At 37.6% G+C, this 20192-nt stretch overlaps 1 protein-coding gene across 1 annotated transcript in view; it reads right to left on the reverse strand.

The window, feature by feature from the left end:
• The window catches only part of LOC150100826 (peripheral plasma membrane protein CASK-like), a 710225-nt gene that overhangs the window by 79267 nt on the left and 610766 nt on the right, over positions 1–20192 (reverse strand). The window contains exon 18 of the mRNA XM_090401913.1: positions 3221–3370. Within this exon, the coding sequence (XP_090258039.1) occupies positions 3221–3370 (150 nt within the window). The remainder of the gene's footprint in view (positions 1–3220; positions 3371–20192) is intronic.

The raw sequence follows: 20192 nt of genomic DNA on the forward strand, positions 1-20192 counted from the left end.
CCCCACTTAAACCTATTGATTGGATACGCTATGTAGATGATGTGTTCGCTATTTGGCCGCATGGCCTAGACACACTCAAAAACTTCCTATTAAGGTAAACTGCCTGGGGTGTTGATTGTTTAGGCAATTTACCTTAGAAAAAGAAAATAATAACAATCTCCCTTTCCTAGATACTCTCATTACACGTCAGAGTAATGGATACCTGGCTTTCTCAGTTTACAGAAAACCTACGCATACAGGTAGATACATTCACCACCGTTCACACAATCCCCCCCACCTCAACAATATGGGATTATAAAAACCTTATATAACAGGGCAAAATTAGTTGGTTTAGATAACAATGCCCTTACTACTGATCTTATTCATATTCTTAACACCTTTGTAGCCAATGGATACAACCTCCATAAAATCCAAAAAATATTAAAAACAGTTACCCCCCCCCCCCCTCCACAACAAGGACTACCCTAAATATGTCACTATTCCTTATATTCGTGGTACTTCTTAAAAGTTAACAAAAATCTTAAAAAAATATGACTTGACAACTTGTTACAAACCATATCAAAAATTGGCATCTCTTATCTGCTCTCCCAAGGAACAGCCACTTCCTCTAGACTACCTGGAGTTTACCAGGTCCCTTGTAGTTGTAAACTGTCTTACTATTGCCAAACAGGCAGGACTGCCAATATCAGGATTTCTGAACATAAGAATTATATCTGTTTCCACAGTTATAGCCACTCAGGACTTGCTGACCATGCCTTGGACACCTGCCATAAAATACGTTGGAAGAAAGCTTCCTTACTACACCGCAGCAAGTTTAAATATGAGAAATTATTCTTAGAATCAGTCTCAGCCTTAAAAAACTCCCCAAACCTCAATAAATTTGGATGCATAAGACTACCCCAAATATGGGAGGCTTGCATTCTTATAATATCAGCCCAAACAGCCAAGATTAATACCCAAGTTGGCCCACTAGATGGCACCCTTTAGGACTCTAGGACTGACTTTGGTTGTTTTCTTCAGCCATTTTTGCTCAGTGTTAGTGCCTGCGTGCACATTTCATTAATTTTTATGTTCCCCAAAGATGGTAATGTAACATTTCCGAAATATTGGAAGTATTAATTAAAGTTATTTAGTTAATATAATAATATACGTTGTTCTTTTAAGTTTTCTTAGATTTATATAATTTTAACCCCGATGAAGCCAACAGCCACAGTTGGCGAAACTAGTTGGTATAATTTAGTTTAAAATAAATATATTTGACCAAAAAAAAAAACCAACCCCAAATAGTAGTAATTCTCTCGTATAGTTCTCGTGGTCAAAAATAACCATTTTATTATCAATGATTTCACCGTTAGTGTCCTAACTGGCATTGCAGAATAAGCTTCACTTTCTTCTGTATCTTCTTTGGACAGTTATTCAGCTAGCTCTTCTAAATCTTCCATTGAAAGCTCTTCACCATGACTCTCAAGGAGCACATTTATGTCACCAAATTCTACATCAATTAGTCATATTTCCTTTGCTATCTCTATCACATTCTCTGTTATTGATGAAAGGGTAGTGTTGTGCTCTTGCAAATCCGGAATGCAGTCAGGACAAAAATTACACCAGATGTCATTCATACATGATTTTGACATTTCACTCCATGTCACTGAAATGTTCATCCTTTTAAAGGGATTGAAGAGTAGGAGTGATCATCGTGGGTGGGAGTAAGACCAATCGGACTTACCTTTCAACATCCTGTTGTCTAGACATTGCATGTTTGTCAGTTCACTTGCAGTTCTTAGTCCGTGGTTAAAGTAATTTGCTTTTTCTCATCACATTTTATATTCTGTTTAATTATTTAACTTTTAGGCCACAGTTTTATCATCATTTAGTATTACAGTTCTATTACTATGTAAGTGTTTATTACAATATTGGGATCATCTGTGTCTAGGAAGTTGGTAGATTGATAGCCCATGATTTCCTCCAACTGTGATCTCTAAGAGGTGCAAAAGCGAAGCAGACATAAATTGAAGCAGTGTAAAATGGGAGTCATACCTGTATTGTTCCATGGGAGAAGAAATTACATTCTTCACAGTATAACTAGTGTTTGGAAAGTGGTTAGGGGTATCTAGTATTCTGATAAGAATGCGGTGATAAACATTTGGCAATAGCAAATGTCTCAGTATGTCTACCTGCTTAATCATTGCAGTTAAAGCATCAAACCTCCAAGGAAGATTACAGCATTATTAGGAAAGTTGGACTAGAGAAAATCATCATTTAAAGAAAGGAAATCATAAGAGTTTAGAATGGTTGGTAGCAATAAAATAAGCGAGAGAGAGAGCAATCAATATGATACACTGTAATGGAGATTTTGATATAAAGAAAATAATAGAGGAGATATGAACTCTCTGACATGGTATATCAGTGTGCATATACACAAATGTTGCTTTCACCTCTGAGATGAAGAGAGTCAAAGAGACCAAAACAGGTAAAACTCAGACGAGAAATTCTGAAGCTGAAAAATGAGGCCCCATTAAGAAAAGATAAGCATGTGCAGTTTTGTAGACAGCAAGCAGAAATGAATATTGCTGAGGTTGGAATTAAATCCACGTTGGTGAAGTGAATAAGCTGGAAAGCTTTGGGAGATTTGTCTATGCCTGAACACATAATCTATTTCTCATTGCTTGACTTTTCACGGTGGTTGTTTTAGAGCAAGTTGAAACTGGGAGGGACATGGAATATACAGTAATGAGTTGTTTGCTAAACCATACACATGGAGAATTTCACCTGATTCCTTTGCAAATCATGGATTCAAGCTGTGCACCATATATCACTATTTGGACAACAGTAACAAGGTTATTCACTAAATGACCTAGAGACCTCTAAAGGATTCCATTAAATTCAATCCAGTGCTTTTGTTTTTTTTGAGGGGAGAAAGGTTGATATAAAATATTTGAATTTTAAATTCTTTAACAATTTTTTTTATCATGAAAGAATTCACTTTTGATTAGTAATAAAAAATAAGAAGTAAAAAACAAAAGTCAAAGGATTCTATAAATTAATTTTTAGAAACTAATAGAAGCACTTTACTACATTAAAAAGAAGGTGCTTAAATGCAGTCATTGTATGCAACTGGAGAGAGGAACAGTGATGTGGAGGAATGTATAAAAGAGACAACAATAATTTCAGGAATCCAGGAGAGCACTATTAACTATAATCAAATTAAAAAGCCATTTACCTAAAAGTACAAGAGTTTTCCTCTTGAAATAAGGTAGCCTAACCACTTCTTCATATGTCACCAGATCTAATTGGTCAAACACTGCATTATGCTTGGCCAAGTATTTATCACGGAAATGCTTCTTTTTTCGAGGAAAAAATGAACAGTTTACTGCAATGTATAAACAAATAAAGGCTTTTATAATAAGAGCATTCAACTAGGAATAAATCCTAATAATATAATAATCATAAAAATAATACTTATTTTTATATCAAGAATTAAAGGAAATTTTAATTAGATTTTTACTTCAGAAATACATAATTGGTCCAATAAGAGGATATAATGGCATAACAGATTTTTTTCATTTATGTTTTCTGTTCTGAGTGGAATGAACACTTTGATAATCAAGAAACAGCAAAAAATCTGATAAATTTCTTAAATTAAAATAATATAATAATCTGTTCAAAATGGATCCTTAAATTAGTATGTTTAAACTGTACATTGTAATTAAATTGATAGTGATGTTTTCTCCCTGGTGCAGGACACCAGAGTGTACAGAGGATTTGAAATTGGAAGTGATCACTATTTAGTCTTGAGCAGGATAAAATTGAATTTCATATTGAAAAGAATAACATGTAAAAAAGTTTTAAAGCGAATAAAAGTTGAGCAGCTCTCAGATGTAAACTGTAGACTAAAATACAGAAATATTATTGAAAAGAAAATGAAAGAGTTTGAGAACAGGAATCAAACCTTGGAGATTCAGTGGCAAACTCTAAAGGAAACATTGATTGATTCTGCCAGAGAGGCATGTGGTGAGGTTGTCTGCAAAGATAAAAAAATCAGAACTCCCTGGTGGACACAGGAAGTTAAAGAGGCAGTGAAGGAAAAGAAGAAAGCATATCAAAAGTTCCTGGCAAATAAGTCAGCTTTTACTCTTACAGAATACAGAGACAAATGTAAGAAAGCTAAACAGTGTGTAAAACTAGCTAAACAAAAGTCATGGGAGGACTTTGGCAAGAATATAGAAAATAAATATCAAGAAGGTGGCAAAATATTCTGGAGGTTGTTGAAGAAGCTTAGGAATGGAGGAAAGAGTGCTGTAAAAGGAATTAGAGATGATAAAGGTGAAATGAAAACAGGAGAAAAAGATATCCTTGAAGTATGGAGTAATTACTTTGAAAAACTGCTAAATGAAACAAGCAGTGATGACAGCACAGTGATAAAAAACACTGACCAGGGATGCAGTCAGGAATACATATCATTACTTGAAGTAGAAAAAGCCATCAAAGGCTTGAAATGTGGAAAGGCAGCAGGAGTAGATGATATTCGACCAGAAATGCTGAAGTATGGTGGTATAAGAGTCTTATAGTGGCTGCACTGCATAGTTCAGAAAGCTTGGACAGAGGGACGAATTCCTGATGATTGGAGTAGAGCTCTCATAGTACCCATATATAAAAAGGGAAATAAAACTGAATGTGAAAATTACAGAGGTATTTCCCTACTGAGTGTTCCTGGCAAGATCTATGCAAGTATACTTGAGAAACGGTTGAGAAGAATTGTGGAAGAAAAGCTTGGTGAAGAACAAGCTGGATTCAGGCCAAATAGAGGCTGTCAGGATCAGATCTTCACTTTACGACAAATAGTCGAGAAAGCATGGGAATATAACAAAGATCTGTATTTAAGTTTTGTCGATTTGGAAAAGGCATATGACAAGGTGCCAAGAGAGAAGCTATTCAATACGCTGCAGTTATATGGTGTCAATGGGGCATTATATCAAGCAATACTTAGTCTTTATTTGAGTTGTGAGTCTGCAGTTAGAATTGAAGGAAGTACAGGAAGATGGTTTAATGTTAAATCTGGTGTGAGACAAGGATGTACGTTATCCCCTCTGTTATTCATTATCTATATGGATCACATTATGAAGGAATGTGGTATTAAACCTGATATCAAAATTGGAGATGTTAATGTCAGCTCTTTGCTTTATGCAGATGATGTTATACTTCTAAATAAATCCGCTACAAGTCTGCAAGATTCTCTGACTAAATTGAATAGCTGTTGTAATAGATATGGTATGAAGGTCAGCAATAAAAAGACAAAGACAATGAAAATGTCAACTGTGTTGTGAATGGAAAACCTGTGGAACAAGTAAAACATTTCAGCTACTTAGGCACAATTTTTACTGAAGATGGTAAACTAAATATAGAAATAGACAACAGAATCAGCAAAGCTGGTATCGTGGGAAGTCAATTGAATAAATTCATATGGAATAAGAAAGAAATTAGTCGGAACACTAAATTAGCTGTATACAAGACTGTGTTCAAACCAATTTTAACTTATGGATCTGAGAGCTGGGTCAGAAGTAAAACACTTGACCAAAGACTAGAGACCGCAGATATGAGAGTCCTGAGAAAGATTAGAGGCGTGAACAGATGGCATCAATGGCAATATCATATTAAAAATGAGGATATTAGGAAAGAACTTGACATTGTCAGCATCCAGGAATGCGTTAGCAGAGCTAATCTCAGATGGTATGGTCACTTAAATAGAATGGGAGAGGAAAGATTAGCAAAACAAGTGTTCTCTGCCAGGTTGGCAGGAAAACGACCCAGAGGAAGACCAAGATATAGGTGGATTGATACGGTACAAAGTGCCTTAGACGATAGAAATATAAGATCTGATAATGTTGGAGTCTTGACAAGTAACAGACTGATTTGGAGGAAAATTGTAGATAGGAAGTTAGTAATGATGTAATTTTTTCATGTAGTACTGTCATATCCTGTACACCCCTTGAGGGTACATGGCAGGAATTTGATGATGATGATGATGATAAATAATAAGTACACTGTGATGAAATTACTGCATGTGAGCACATGTATTTATATTATATATATATATATATGATCATTAGTTACACTGACTTGGTGATTAGATATGTTCATCTTTTTTTTGATTGACCGAAACCGAGAAAATAGGTGTGCTCCATTAAATTAATTTGTTATCTATTTTCTCGGTTTCAGTCTGTCAAAAAAAGATGATATATATATATATATTTTTTTTTTATTTATTTTTATTTTTTTTTACTCTCAAAGAAGTTTAAGAGAAAGTCCAGCAAGATAAAATATTGTACTGAAAGTTCTACATCAAAGCTGTCCATGTAATTTTTTCCCCCTTTACTGTCTGAAGTCAATCAGCATGGGCTGCTGACAAAAAGAATTCTGATGCTAGACATCGCAAAGTTTACAATGCTTGTACTGTGCCTGTTAAAGTTTCAAAAACAAACCATGGAAAAGGTGTTTTTATCATTATTACGGGCTACTTCAGGGAGACCCCAAACATCATGTTCACACAACTGTTCAACATTCTCACAGTATCTATCATACCTTGCCTTGAACTCGCTCACTGTCATAGCACCCACAACAGACTCTATCAGCTTATTCCACTCATTTACCACTCAAAAAGTAAAGAACCCAGCTCTAACACCCCTGCTAACCACGCTCTTGCCCAGCTTCCATGGGTGTTCCCTAGTTCTCCCACCACCAGTCCTGATCTCAAAAATATCCTCTGAATTAATCCTATAGAATCCTTTTAGCAATTTGAATGTCTCAATCATATCTCCCCTTTTCCGCCTATCAACTAGTTTCTGCAACCCACAAATCTTCAACCTGTTCTCATATGGTTCATTCCATAGACCTGCTATCATCTTAGTCACTCGTCTCTGGATCCTCTCCACCTCCTCCCCATCAAGAAGGAACCGAGGTGACCAAATCTGGGCACAGTAGTCGAGATGAGGTCTTATCAGGGCTCGGTACAGAGGTACAATAACTTGCTTGTCTCTGCTCGTCAAGGTATTTTTCAACAACCAAGTGAGTTGATGAGCTGATTTAGCTACTTTCGCAATGTGCCCCCTAAACTTCATCTCCCTATCCACCAACACTCCCAAGTCCCTGGCCTCATCAATCTCTTGGAATACAGTTCCACCAATGTGGTATACTGCTGCTAATCTTTTCACTCCGAAATGCATAATCTTACATTTTGTCACATTAAATTGACATCCATTCTCCTTAGTCCAGAACTCCAATCTATCTAAGTCATCTTGCAAGACTTTGACATCTTCTGCATTCACTATCGCCCTACCCAACTTTGCATCATCAGCGAACAAATGAACTGTCCCACTTAGACCCTTCCCTATATCGTTAATGAACAGATTAAACAGCAGTGGTCCAAAAACAGAACCCTGTGGCACACCACTAGTCACAGGCCGTCTTTTGGAGTCTACTCCTGAATAAACTACTCTTTGATATCTCTCCATCAACCACCCAGCTATCCATCTCACCAACCCCATATCCATTCCCATATGTTGTAGTTTACGGATTAGAATTCCATGTGGTATCCTGTCAAACGCCTTTGCCAGGTCCAGCAGTATCACTGTAAACCCATTTTCCTTATCCAGTTCAGCCGTCACCTTGTTATAAAACTTGAGCAAGTTACTGAGGCATGATCTACCCTTCACAAAGCCATGCTGTCCTCTGTACAGTATCTCATTTTCATCAATCCATTCCTGTATTTTTCCCTTGACTACTTTCTCTAAGACCTTGACAACGACTCCTGATATGCTGATCGGTCTGTAATTTGCAACCATAGTCTTGGATCCACCTTTATGCAGTGAAACTATTTTCCCCTCTTTCCACGCCTTCGGGACCAAGCCAGACCCGAGACTCAGATTAAACAACATGGTCAAGGGCACTGATGATTCCTTAGCCGCTTCATGCAAGACCAGTGCCGGTATACCATCCAGTCCCACAGATGTATTCACATTAAGGTTCTGTAATAGACTATTCACCTCCACTTCATTCATCACAATTCCCGTATAAACTAATGGTTCCTTCATTTTTTCAACGTCACCACCTGGATGATATACTTTTGCAAAGTGCGCGCTCAGTAACTCTACTATATCGACTGGTTCAGTGAACTCTTTACCATCGTCATTCCTTAAAATCATTTTGCCATGTACAGTTTTTTTCCTTGCTTACAGCATATTGAAAGAACTGTTTGGGATTCTCTTTTGCTTGCATAGCTAGTTTCCTTTCATAATCGGCTTTTGCTGTTTTTACCACACTCGTTACCCTTCTGGCCTGCACTTTATACCGTTCGTGTGCCTGCAGGTCACCCCTTTCTTTAAATTCCCTCCATAGTTGTTTCTTTTTTTGCAGCTCAAGCTTAATGGTTTTATTCATCCATTTAACCCCTACTTGTTTCACTATTCAGACCTTAGGTATACAGTCAGCCATAACCTCCTGTAAATGCTCTTTGACCACTTCCCATGCTCTATCGACGTCCAGCCCTTGCAGTTGTACATGCCATGGCACTGATCCAAGCAATCTCCTAAGCTTGTCATACTTGCCAGCACGGTAATTCCACATATACCCTGTCTTAATCACAAATTGCACACCTTTAGCCACCTCCCAGGTCAAGACCTTATGATCACTCTCACAATAGGTGGCAACACGGTCATATTCATTACAGTCTAATTTTGAGATGCAATTACCAGGTCAAGCACTCTCACACCCCTAGTATTTTCAATTACATGCTGTTTCAGATAGTTATCCCTTAATAATTGAATAAAATCCATTTCCTTCCTCACATGTGTCCTCTCCTCCTTCCAATCAATGTTACCATAGTTGAAATCCCCCATAATAATTACCCTCCTTCCACTCATTTCATCAATTTGTTTATGCATGCCATCTCCACCTTCTATTCCATCACCTGGTCTATAGCAGCACCCAACTGTATATTTTATTCTGCCAGTATCAATCTCACACCAAATATCCTCAAATGAGCTCCTTTCACTATCCTGCAATACTTCAATTTTCCTTGGCTGCAGTTCATCAGCTATCATCAATAATACCCCTCCCCCAATTTTATTCTCTCTGTTCCTTCTAAACATACTATAACCTACACATTCTATCCCACTAACTATATCATCTTCATTCAGCCATGTTTCACTAATGCCAATAACCTGTGGCCAGGAAGAGCCAATCAAGGCCAAAAATTCTTCCTTCTTGTTCCTAATACTCCTGGCATTAGTATACATGAATTGCAGTGATCCCTTTGTCCCACCCCTATCTTGATGCGTTATTCTAAATGTCCCATTCCCATTTTTTGTCTTTATTGCTGGCTCAGGTACATTATATACATTTTTACACTCAACTGTCTCACTGATGTCTGGATATCCACTTCCCCCCCTCCTTGGTAGTTCTAGTTTCTCTGGTTCTGCACATCCATTTTCACTTCATTCAGCAACACTTTTTCCAGTCTCCACACACCAAGTCCATTCAAATGCAGGCCATCCATCTTGTATAAGTCCTTTCGCCCATCAAACTCATTCCACACGTCCACGAATTCCACACCACACCGTCCGCATAACCTGCGCATAATGTCATTTGCGATTATGGCCCTCCTTCTAAACTCCTCTCTGTCATACCGTGGTAACAGACTCACCATTCTAACTCTGTCACTCTTTTCTTTCGCTACCTTTAACAATACTTTCAAGTCCTCTCTCATAAAAAATTTATCACCTTTGAATTCATCTGTACCCGCCACAATTATTAATTCTTTCACCCTCTGTTTCTGCACTCTAATACTCTCACTTACATCCTTAAATTTCGCACCCGGTAAGTACGATTTAGTTACACTCCCATCTATTACTCCTCTTAATAACGAGTCACCATACAACACTCTTTCCTTCATTTCGGAAACTCTCCCACGCTGTTTATTTATGTTAGCCGACTCACTCTGGAAAGAGTTTTGCAGGTGCTCTAATTGCCGCTGCGCATTTTGTATCACTGCGTGCAACCTAGCGATCTCACTTCCTACAAATAATTCCCCAATGTTGTGGACAGGTGTCACCTATAGTCGGAAGAAAGACTAAAACAACTCTCACCTATAAAAAGTATATTAGCCCATTGTTGTCTTGTCCAATTTTTATGGATAATCAGAATATCACCAAATATAAACATGCTCAAACAAAAAATCTAGTCCTAACTCTTGCTGATCATACTCCTACATAACATCCAGAAGTGAAAACCTGTTCTCTCCAGTCTGGTTATGCATTGGAAAATTTCTTTGGCTACTCTACAATTTCCACATTAATTCACAAACCTTGACTCTATATTCATAGGGAGCATTTAAAAAAAACAAAGAAACTAGACACTATTCTGATGAATCCTCTATACCATGCCCACATCCCAATAAACCCAGCCAACTAAACACGTGCACAACAGTCCAGATGTGGTCAGAGCCTTGTAAAGAAGGATAATACTTTTCTTATCCCTGCTTGACAGCTAGAAGAAAATCAGGCTACTATACAGATCCCAGTTCAAATCAGAAAACAATTCCTAGAAACTGCTCTTGTTCTACAGAAACCAGTTAAGTGCAATAGAACAGAAAGTGTAATCCTATACAGATTTTGGTGCTCTATCCAATTCTCTTCGGCAGTAATCAGAATATCACCATGGATAGGGTGTCTTTGTTTTCAAGGTCATTTCACTCCTAGTCTTCATTAAGTGTGTTATTAAAACATTCACATCATGACAAAAAGAATCTTATGCCAATGTTAAACCTGCAGCAAGATGAAATGATTTCTCTCAGCTTCGCTCCCTTTGCATATCATGCACATGCCGTAACAGGTTCTTCAATTACATTGGTGTCCAAAACCTAAGGATGAATACTATTTCTGAAGATTACAACCTCAAATTCAGATGACTCAGCTTGTGGCAATTTGTATAACTGACGATTTTAAGTAGAAAGTGGGAACAAATTCAAATTTTTGAATTCTGTGCAAAGGGGTCACTTGATAGCACTCAACAGGAGAAAAGGCAAAAGGCTGCACAAAGTGAACTGTGTTTGAAGGAAACTCTTTTCATGAAGGAATAAAACTGCAAACTTGGATGTCTTGTAACATCACAAACACATCATCTAGATTTCACATGGGGAAGAATTATTGGAAAGCTTTAAGACCACAGAATTACTGATATTGCCTCGCTCTACCACCGTGTATGAAGACAAATTTTTATATAACAGCAAAATGTAACCAATGCACCATGGCAGGTCAGCTTCATTCAAGCACAGGTACATGGATATCTTGACAAACTGTGGCAAAATGTCTGCAACAGGTTGGCCTATATACCTGAAACCCTGTAGTCTGCATCCACTTTATCCACAGCTCATCATAGAGCAATTTTTTGTTCAGTGTTGTATCCATAAAAACTGGACAAGACACGAATGGACTAATGTACTCTTCACAGATGAGAGTTGTTTTTGTCTTTCCTCCAATTCTAGAAGCCACTTGATCTGGCATGAAAGTGGTACTGCTTACCATAGCGAGAATGTTCTTGAAAGGGATAGATACAGTGGTGCTGGGGGTCATAGTGTGTGTTGGAAGGAATTATGCTTAATGGATGCACCGAGCTATAAGTGCTAGAAAAAGCGACTATGACTGGTGAACTATATTGCAACAAAGTTCTTCGACGTCACGTCCAACTGTTTTGTGGTGCTGTAGGCAAAGAATTCATTTTTATGGATGACAATGCCACACCATATAGTACGAGCAGTGGAGATACTTCTGGAAACAGGATATTAATCGAATTGAGTAGCCAGCACACTCCCCTGACCTCAACCACACAGAACACATTTGGGATGCAATAGAGAGATGCATCACTGCTTGAAATTTCTCTCAAGAAAACAAATAAAGCTTTATCCTTGCTCTGAAAGAGGAGTAGGCCAGTTTGCCTCAAGAACTCCCGAATCACTTGGTGCTAAGCTTGGTATGATATTGTGAGAGCTGCATCGTAATTCAGGGTGGACATATTCCATACTGAAATGTCTCTTCACATAGTTTTCTGTAAGCACTGTATGCTAATTCCTTAACTCCTTAGGAAATTTGTAACTTTTGCCAAAATGTATTGCAATTTAAAAGACATTTTTGTAATATCATTTATTTCCTGTCAATAAATTTATATCCACATCTGGTTGTAGTCATGAAAATGTTTTCATATATGGACAAAAATGTAGTTTGGCTTTTGGACACAAGTATACAACCTAATCTGCATGGGAGTGGAGGGGGAAAGGATGACTGGAAAATATAAGAGTGAGAAAGAACAGCTGTGAAAATCCTTTCATTAAAGGCAAATGATTTACTAACATGTTTTACAGCTGTAATTATGTCCAGTAAATTGCTGGTTAGAGCAAATTACATGAGATCCTATACCCTCTCGACAGGCATGTTCCATTTATTATTAAAACACTTAAGGAATAGAACAACGTAGTTAAGGATATAAATTAAATTAAACTTTAATAAATATTTTCCGATATTTCGGCAATGTCACATTGCCATCTTCTAAAGGAACTTACAAAAAAAGCACGTGCACGTAGGCACTACAAACACAGTAACTGGGAATGAAGAGATGAAGCTATTGTTCTCCTTAAAGTCCTGATGGTGCCCTCTAGCAGGCTAAGTAGGTGTTCTTGGCCGTTGGGCTGAAGGTCTGCTGATGTGAGCCTCCCAAATTTGGGGCAGTCGCATACAACCAAATTTGTTGAGGTTTGGAGAATTTCTTAGGGCTGAGGCTGATTCCATAAATAGTCTTTCGTATTTGTATTTGCTACGGTGTATTACTGTAGCTTTCTTCCACCGTATTCTGTGGCGTGTATCCAGAGCATGGTCCGCAAGACCAGAATGGCTGTACTTGTGAAACCGGATGTAGTCCTTGTGTTCAGAAATTCTGATATTCGCTGTCCTGCCTGTTTGGCCAAAGTAAGACAGATTACAACTGCAAGGGACCTGGTATACACCAGGTAGGTCTAGGGGAAGTGGTTGGTCTTTAGTGGAGCGGATAAGGGATGCCAATTTTCTGTAAGGTTTGTAACAGGAGGTTAGGTCATGCTTTTTTAAGATTTTGGTAATCTTTTCCGAGGTGCCTCGGATGTAGGAAATGGTGATGGATTTAGAGTAATCCTTGTTGTGGAGGTTGGGGGAGGGGATCTGTGGTTTGTAGGTTCTAATATTTTTTGGACTTTTTTTGGGGGGAGGGGGGGGGTAGCCATTGGCTGAGAAAGTGTTGAGGATGTGATTTAGTTCAGTGTTTAGGGCCAAGTCGTTCAGTCGTTTATTCACAAATGTCCCACTCAAGGAAACTCTAGAGCTAATCCAAGCTAAATTTTCTCCCGATATCTCAGCCTTATTTCAGTTCACAATGAACTCAGGCTATTTTCGTTTGGCAAGGAAAATTCTACAAACAAATAGAGGGGACAGCCATGGGTTCACCACTCTCCCCACCCTTGGCCAATTTCTTTATGGAGACCTTTGAAGAAAAAGCCTTAGCCTCTGCCCCACAAAAACCAACCACATGGCTTCGCTACGTTGATGATGTGTTCGCTATTTAGCCACATGGCTCTGAAACACTTCTCTCCTTCTTCACACACTTAAACAACCAACACCCCAGAATCAAATTCACCCTGGAAAAAAAAGGAAAAAAAACAGCCTCCCTTTCCTAGACACACTACTCACCCGCCAACCTAATGGAACCTTGGTTTTCTCAGTTTTTTACAGAAAACCCACCCATACAGGCAGATACATTCACCAACAATCCCACCACCCCCCACACACAACAATATGGAGTAGTGAAAACACTATACAACAGGGCAAAACTAATCTGTTCAAACGACTTGGCCCTAAACACTGAACTAAATCACATCCTCAACACTTTCTCAGCCAATGGCTACCCCCCAAAAAAAGTCAAAAGTCCAAAAAATATTAGAACCTACAAACCACAGATCCCCCCCCCTCCACAACAAGGATTACTCTAAATCCATCACCATTCCCTACATCCGAGGACCTCGGAAAAGATTACCAAAATCTTAAAAAAGCATGACCTAACCTCCTGTTACAAACCTTACAGAAAATTGGCATCCCTTATCCGCTCCACTAAAGACCAACCACTTCCCCTAGACCTACCTGGTGTATACCAGGTCCCTTGCAGTTGTAATCTGTCTTACTTTGGCCAAACAGGCAGGACAGCGAATATCAGAATTTCTGAACACAAGGACTACATCCGGTTTCACAAGTACAGCCATTCTGGTCTTGCGGACCATGCTCTGGATACACGCCACAGAATACGGTGGAAGAAAGCTACAGTAATACACCGTAGCAAATACAAATACGAAAGACTATTTATGGAATCAGCCTCAGCCCTAAGAAATTCTCCAAACCTCAACAAATTTGGTTGTATGCGACTGCCCCAAATTTGGGAGGCTCACATCGGCAGACCTTCAGCCCAACGGCCAAGAACACCTACTTAGCCCGCTAGAGGGCACCATCAGGACTTTTAGGAGAACAATAGCTTCATCTCTTCATTCCCAGTTACTGTGTTTGTAGTGCCTACGTGCACGTGCTTTTTTTGTAAGTTCCTTTAGAAGATGGCAATGTGACATTGCCGAAATATCGGAAAATATTTATTAAAGTTTAATTTAATTTATATCCTTAACTACGTTGTTCTATTCCTTAAGTGTTTTAATAATGCATAACCAACGTATAAGCCTGTCTACGAGAATGTTCCATTTATGATAGGCATAATTGGAAAAAAAATTATGAGTAGGGAGAAAGAGACTTGTTTACGAACTATAATAACTAACCAATAATAAACAGCAGCTGTATGCACTGGTAGCTCAAGTAAATAACTATAAGAAGAGACTTAACCAATGAAATAATAATGCTGATCATGTGATTTATCTGGCACTGCAGGAATATACATATGGGTTGATGGAGCAGCATATTATCTTGTACAATTCATTGTGCATGTTATGTGTATTTAATTCCACTTTTCATTTATATTTTGCTTTGTTTGCTAAGAATTTTTTTTATTTACTAATGATCAGTGTGCACATTTGACATAACAAATAAATACATGAATAAATAATGTCCACTTCTTATAATAAACAGGATGCATTTTATTCAGGAGTAGATGGGATTTTTACTCAATCCATGGATTCTTTCTGTCTGCAGACTGGAATGAAAATGTCCCTATATAATTAAAAAACATCTCATCCCCAGCAGATATCATACTGCAGACAAGGAAAACAAGCAGTCTCATTGTGTTACTAAATACAAAACAGATAGATCTAGTCTATGTGCTACATTTAGTGAAAATTAGTATAATTAAAAACAACTAGAATGAAAATGATCTAAAATAATGAAAAAACATCTCCTTTCACAAAGACACTATACTGCATACATGCAAGCTAAACAAAGTGTCATTGCAGTATCAAACACACACTAACCAAACACAATTGTCCTAACACTCTTTTTCAAATTTTCAGTGATAGAAAATAATTGGTAATATCAGTTTATAATGCAGTCACTGGATGCAGAAAGGAAATAATTAATGTATAGCACCTGTTCAAAAGTAAATCAAGATGTACAGGGTGTTCGGGATAAATTTGACATATTTATAATTAATTATATTTTTCCGTAAGTTACATGTATTAACACACACTTCTCTTCATTTAAAAGTTTGGACCCTTCTTCATTCATATACAAGATGTCAGAAAGGATGGATAGCTGGAACCCACCTGAATCATGGAAGAGAATAACTTGTATCATGATGATTCGTGCCCGCCATCAAAATAAGGATATTACGACTGCTGCCCAATGCTCCCTGAATACAGTAAAAACAATCAGGCATGAACTAGAGACTTGCAATGGTGACTACGAGGATGTAGCAAGAAGAAAGATCCCTAGCAGACGATCTGATTGCGTTCGTACAGCAGAATTCCTTGCAAATCTGCAGGAACAGGTGTTGAAGAACCCTGGCATTGGAATTCGGGCTTTGTTCGTGGAGTTGCTAACTGTAGTCAAGCCCTGGATAACAAGGGTAGCCAATGGTAGGCCGTATGTATGGCAGCAGGATTCGGCCCCTTGCCACACCTCTGGGAAAAGTCAAAAATGGTTGTCTGAAAATTTCTACGACTTCACCAGTCCAAATGTTTGGCCTCCAAACTCCCCAGACCTTAACCCCATGGATTATTTTGTATGGGGCGCAGTTGAAAAAGACACCAATCGCACTTCCAGTAATACAAAAGCCCAGTTAATGGATAAAATTAAAACAGTTTTTGCGGCCCTTCCCAGGGAGACTGTAGCATCAGCTTGTTCGAGGTTCCGAAGCCGAATTGAAGCTGTGATCGATGCTAATGGTGGTTATTTTGAGTAAATCTTGTTGATAGTATTGTAATTAACTCTGCCTGTAATGTTTTTTTGTCAATTCATTAAATTTAATAGATACAAAGAAGATTTTCTTTTTCCTTACGAAACTGTCAAATTTATCCCGAACACCCTGTATATATTTCTATAACTAAAAATCAGTTCAAAATGCATTTGACATTTTCTATATCACATCATTAAGTCAGTACACAAAAACTAATTTTATATGTAAAATACTACCATAAAATTGCAACTAACATGCTGCATACATGGAAAACTTATTAAAAATGTACATAACCAATGAGGAGGGACATAATGTATTATTATGTGAATGTCGCTGGGAGGTGAAACATGTGCATAACACTGCCTGGCATGAGCATGTTAAAGAGGCAGCCCTGGAAAAGAAGAAATCACATTAAAAGTTCCCGACAAGTAACTCAGCAGGTGTGCCTTGGGAAAAAGAAGTAAGAGCCAAATGGCTCTGTAGCAGAGTTAGGAGAACAGCATAATGATGAAATGGAAAAGTCCATTTGAAGTTAACACTTAATATCTCTTCATTTGTGTAGTTATTACTGAATGTATCTTCAGTGGTTCAACAATAACTTTCTTCCAGACTGTTCAAGACTTCAGGTTTATAAGCAGCTCCTCAACCTGCCACCAATCAAGAAACTTTAGCCATAATTTCACATCAATCAAGAATGTAGGTCAGGACCTTAACTGAAAGTATGCTTTTTCAAATTAATTCAGGACTATATTTTAAGTTATATGTGTGTGTGTGTGCGTGTGCTGTTAATTCTCATTACAAAGGTAGACATGTTCTAGTGTTTTTTTTTTTTTTTTAAATGTGGATCCCACCCACAAAAGGTAAATCACTAATCACTCTAGTTCCCTGACAAAAAGGAGGGAGCTTGGTTTAACTAAGTGACACACTAATGCCATTACATTTCATTTTGCTAAAACATGTTTAGATGTTTACAGTCACTAAGCTATTTATTTAATCAGTTGATATTTTGCTAGATTATGTATCCTGCATCTTCAAAGCACAAACAACTTGTCACAACATACAGACAATGAAAATTAGTATTAGAAGAAAAAAAACTATCGAAAAAAAGCTAAGTGCTAACTTGTGCCCTCTTATCACCCAGATTTTGGTAGATCATGCATTCATACTTGTTGAGGTTAGGAGAATGCTACATTGCTAGTGCTGTTTATTTACTTAAAAAATTATCTGTCCATCTTATAACAGTTTCTGTATAGCACATTAGCTTTCTTCCATCTAATCCTATATGAAGGGGTGTCCTAAGCATGACCTGTCATAATACTAGTGAAGTGGCATCTGAATGTCATGAAGCTTAAACAGGTGCACACCTTCCTGCTTACAGTTTATCCAGCAATTAGTTTCAAATGAAATGTAGTTTCTTTTCAGCGAGTCTATTTCGTGTGTTCTCCAAGGTTAAAAGCATTCCTGTCCATCTGATATAGGTCAAGTTAAATGGCATTTCATTCATTCACAAATATCATAATCTATGAAGTTTGTAATTTGATAAGCAGATGAAAGCTGAAAATTAGAAGTATGGTTTGAACACGGAGCACAGGTTATATTTACTTAGTATTTTGCCTATCTTTTCAGATGGGTGGAACCAAGAGTGGGGATCATGTAATAGTTTATCAATTTTATAGGCATTCTAGCCATTGGCTAAAATTGTGCAGCAAATGTAGCCAAGTTCTGTGGCAAGAGATCAATGTTCTCTCTAATTTTTTGCTGTGAGTGTGCAAAATTTGCCTTCTTTTGAAAAGTATGTGAACACCCATACGAGTCACCATACTGATCATTTAAGCAAAAAAGTTAAAAGATTTTAGTTCACTCTTTACCTTCTGGTGTCAATGGGACGTCAGCCAGGTCACCCCAACTCCCCACCGTGTTCCCACACACGGCAGTAGACTCCCCAGTAAACGGTCGGAAATCACGATTCACAAGCCTTGGGCAGGACTCGATCCAGGGACTTCGCGATGCGAGGCCAACACGATACCAACTGTACTAGATAGGATTCTAAGCGTGTGTATTATTACCATCGCCAAGTAAGTTGTGTGACATCAATCACAGAGCTAACATAAATATTTTATATGTATTTAATATTGATCTGATTAGAAGTAAGAAATAAAGTAAAAAAAAAAAGATAACACTAGTGACCGATTGCCTTTAATTAAATTTTCTAACTTTGCAAATAACTCTAAACATACATAATAAAATATTCCCATTACTAATTCTCACCTTGTTAAACATTCATAATAAGTCCGTTACTAATTCTCATCTTGTTTAGTTCTAGCTTCTATCTCCTTATTTTTTCTCTCTTCTGTCTTTGGCATTCACCCACTCTTTATACACACTATCTAAATTAATTGAATTTCCATATAATTGGTAACTTTTCACTCTCATTAGCATATCCAAATGACATTCTCCTAAACGGTTTCTAAGTTGGTTTTTTATTCGATTCAGTAGACTAAAACCTCGCTCACAGTCTGCACTAGATGCAAGAAAGGTTCCTCCAATATCCATCAACTTTGCCAAATCACAAAACTGCTCATTTTGAAGAGCAAATACAACCATTTGTGTAAAATTTGATATCATTTTGCATTTAATTTTTTCTTGTACAGAAAATTTGAAATCATTAAACTGACTAATTATTTCTGTAGTATCATCCAGAAAATCATGATATTTAAGACAAAGGGCATTAACATGTTCACTACCAAATGAGAAATCACAATGTGAAATAGAGGAGATATCAAACACTGACCATTCTTGTATCTCATTCTCAGGAATCTGTCCTCTAAATGTGCACATAAACAATTTATAAAATTTGACAGGGGCCTAGTATCTACTGGTTCAGTCTCTTCTTGTTTAAGTAAAGTATTTACTCTGTCACTCCAGCAAGCGTCACTTTCTAAATACTGATTCCTGATTTTGTTAATCTTCCCTCTGGCAAAATGATGACTGTCTAGTGGTGTAAGGTTACTCCTTTGTAAGATTTTGCACAGGGAAGCTATTTCTTCAAAAACATCACTTAAAACATTAAGAGCTACTTTGAATGTCACGTTAGTTAATTTATTGTGACAATAATTAAGCACGGGATCATATGATTCGTCTTTTTCAAAATATGTGATCAGTCCCTCATAGTTTCTTATTATTGCCTGTAATGCAAAATGTCTGGATAGCCACCACACTTCATTGAGTGGTCTGAAGGCAATAGCTTCATTTTCAGACGCCTCGACAATTTCTTTAAATTCACGTCTTTTCACTGTGGAACGAGAAAAGAGTGTATACACTGTTCTCATTAATGTACCAATATCTGATTAGTTTAATTTCCTTCCACGTATCACAGATCCCCACGGTGAGCTACACAGTGTTGCTGGACAAGATGTGGAACTTCTAATTTAAGTTTTGCAGCGACACCATTAACTTTGCCCAGCATCGCTGCGGCTCCATCAGAGGTAAACATCACCATTTTTTGGAGATCAAGTTTTTTTTCTTGATAAAATTGTTTAATAGCTAACACAATGGAGGAGGCATCACATGACTGCAACTGAATTATTCCGCCAAAATGTTTTATATTCATTACAATCTTTAGGTCTAAACTTAAAATAGAGAATGAGAAATTTGTTAACAGTTATATCAGTGCTTTCATCAATGGTTAAGGTGTGGAAATTTGCAGATGCAATTTGCTCAAACACGTCATTTTCAAC

The sequence above is a fragment of the Typopeltis vanoorti genome, chromosome 12 (assembly GCF_054136105.1).
Source record: "Typopeltis vanoorti isolate ZY-2024b chromosome 12, IOZ_Tvanoo_1.0, whole genome shotgun sequence".
Classification (NCBI taxonomy): Eukaryota; Metazoa; Arthropoda; class Arachnida; order Uropygi; family Thelyphonidae; genus Typopeltis; species Typopeltis vanoorti.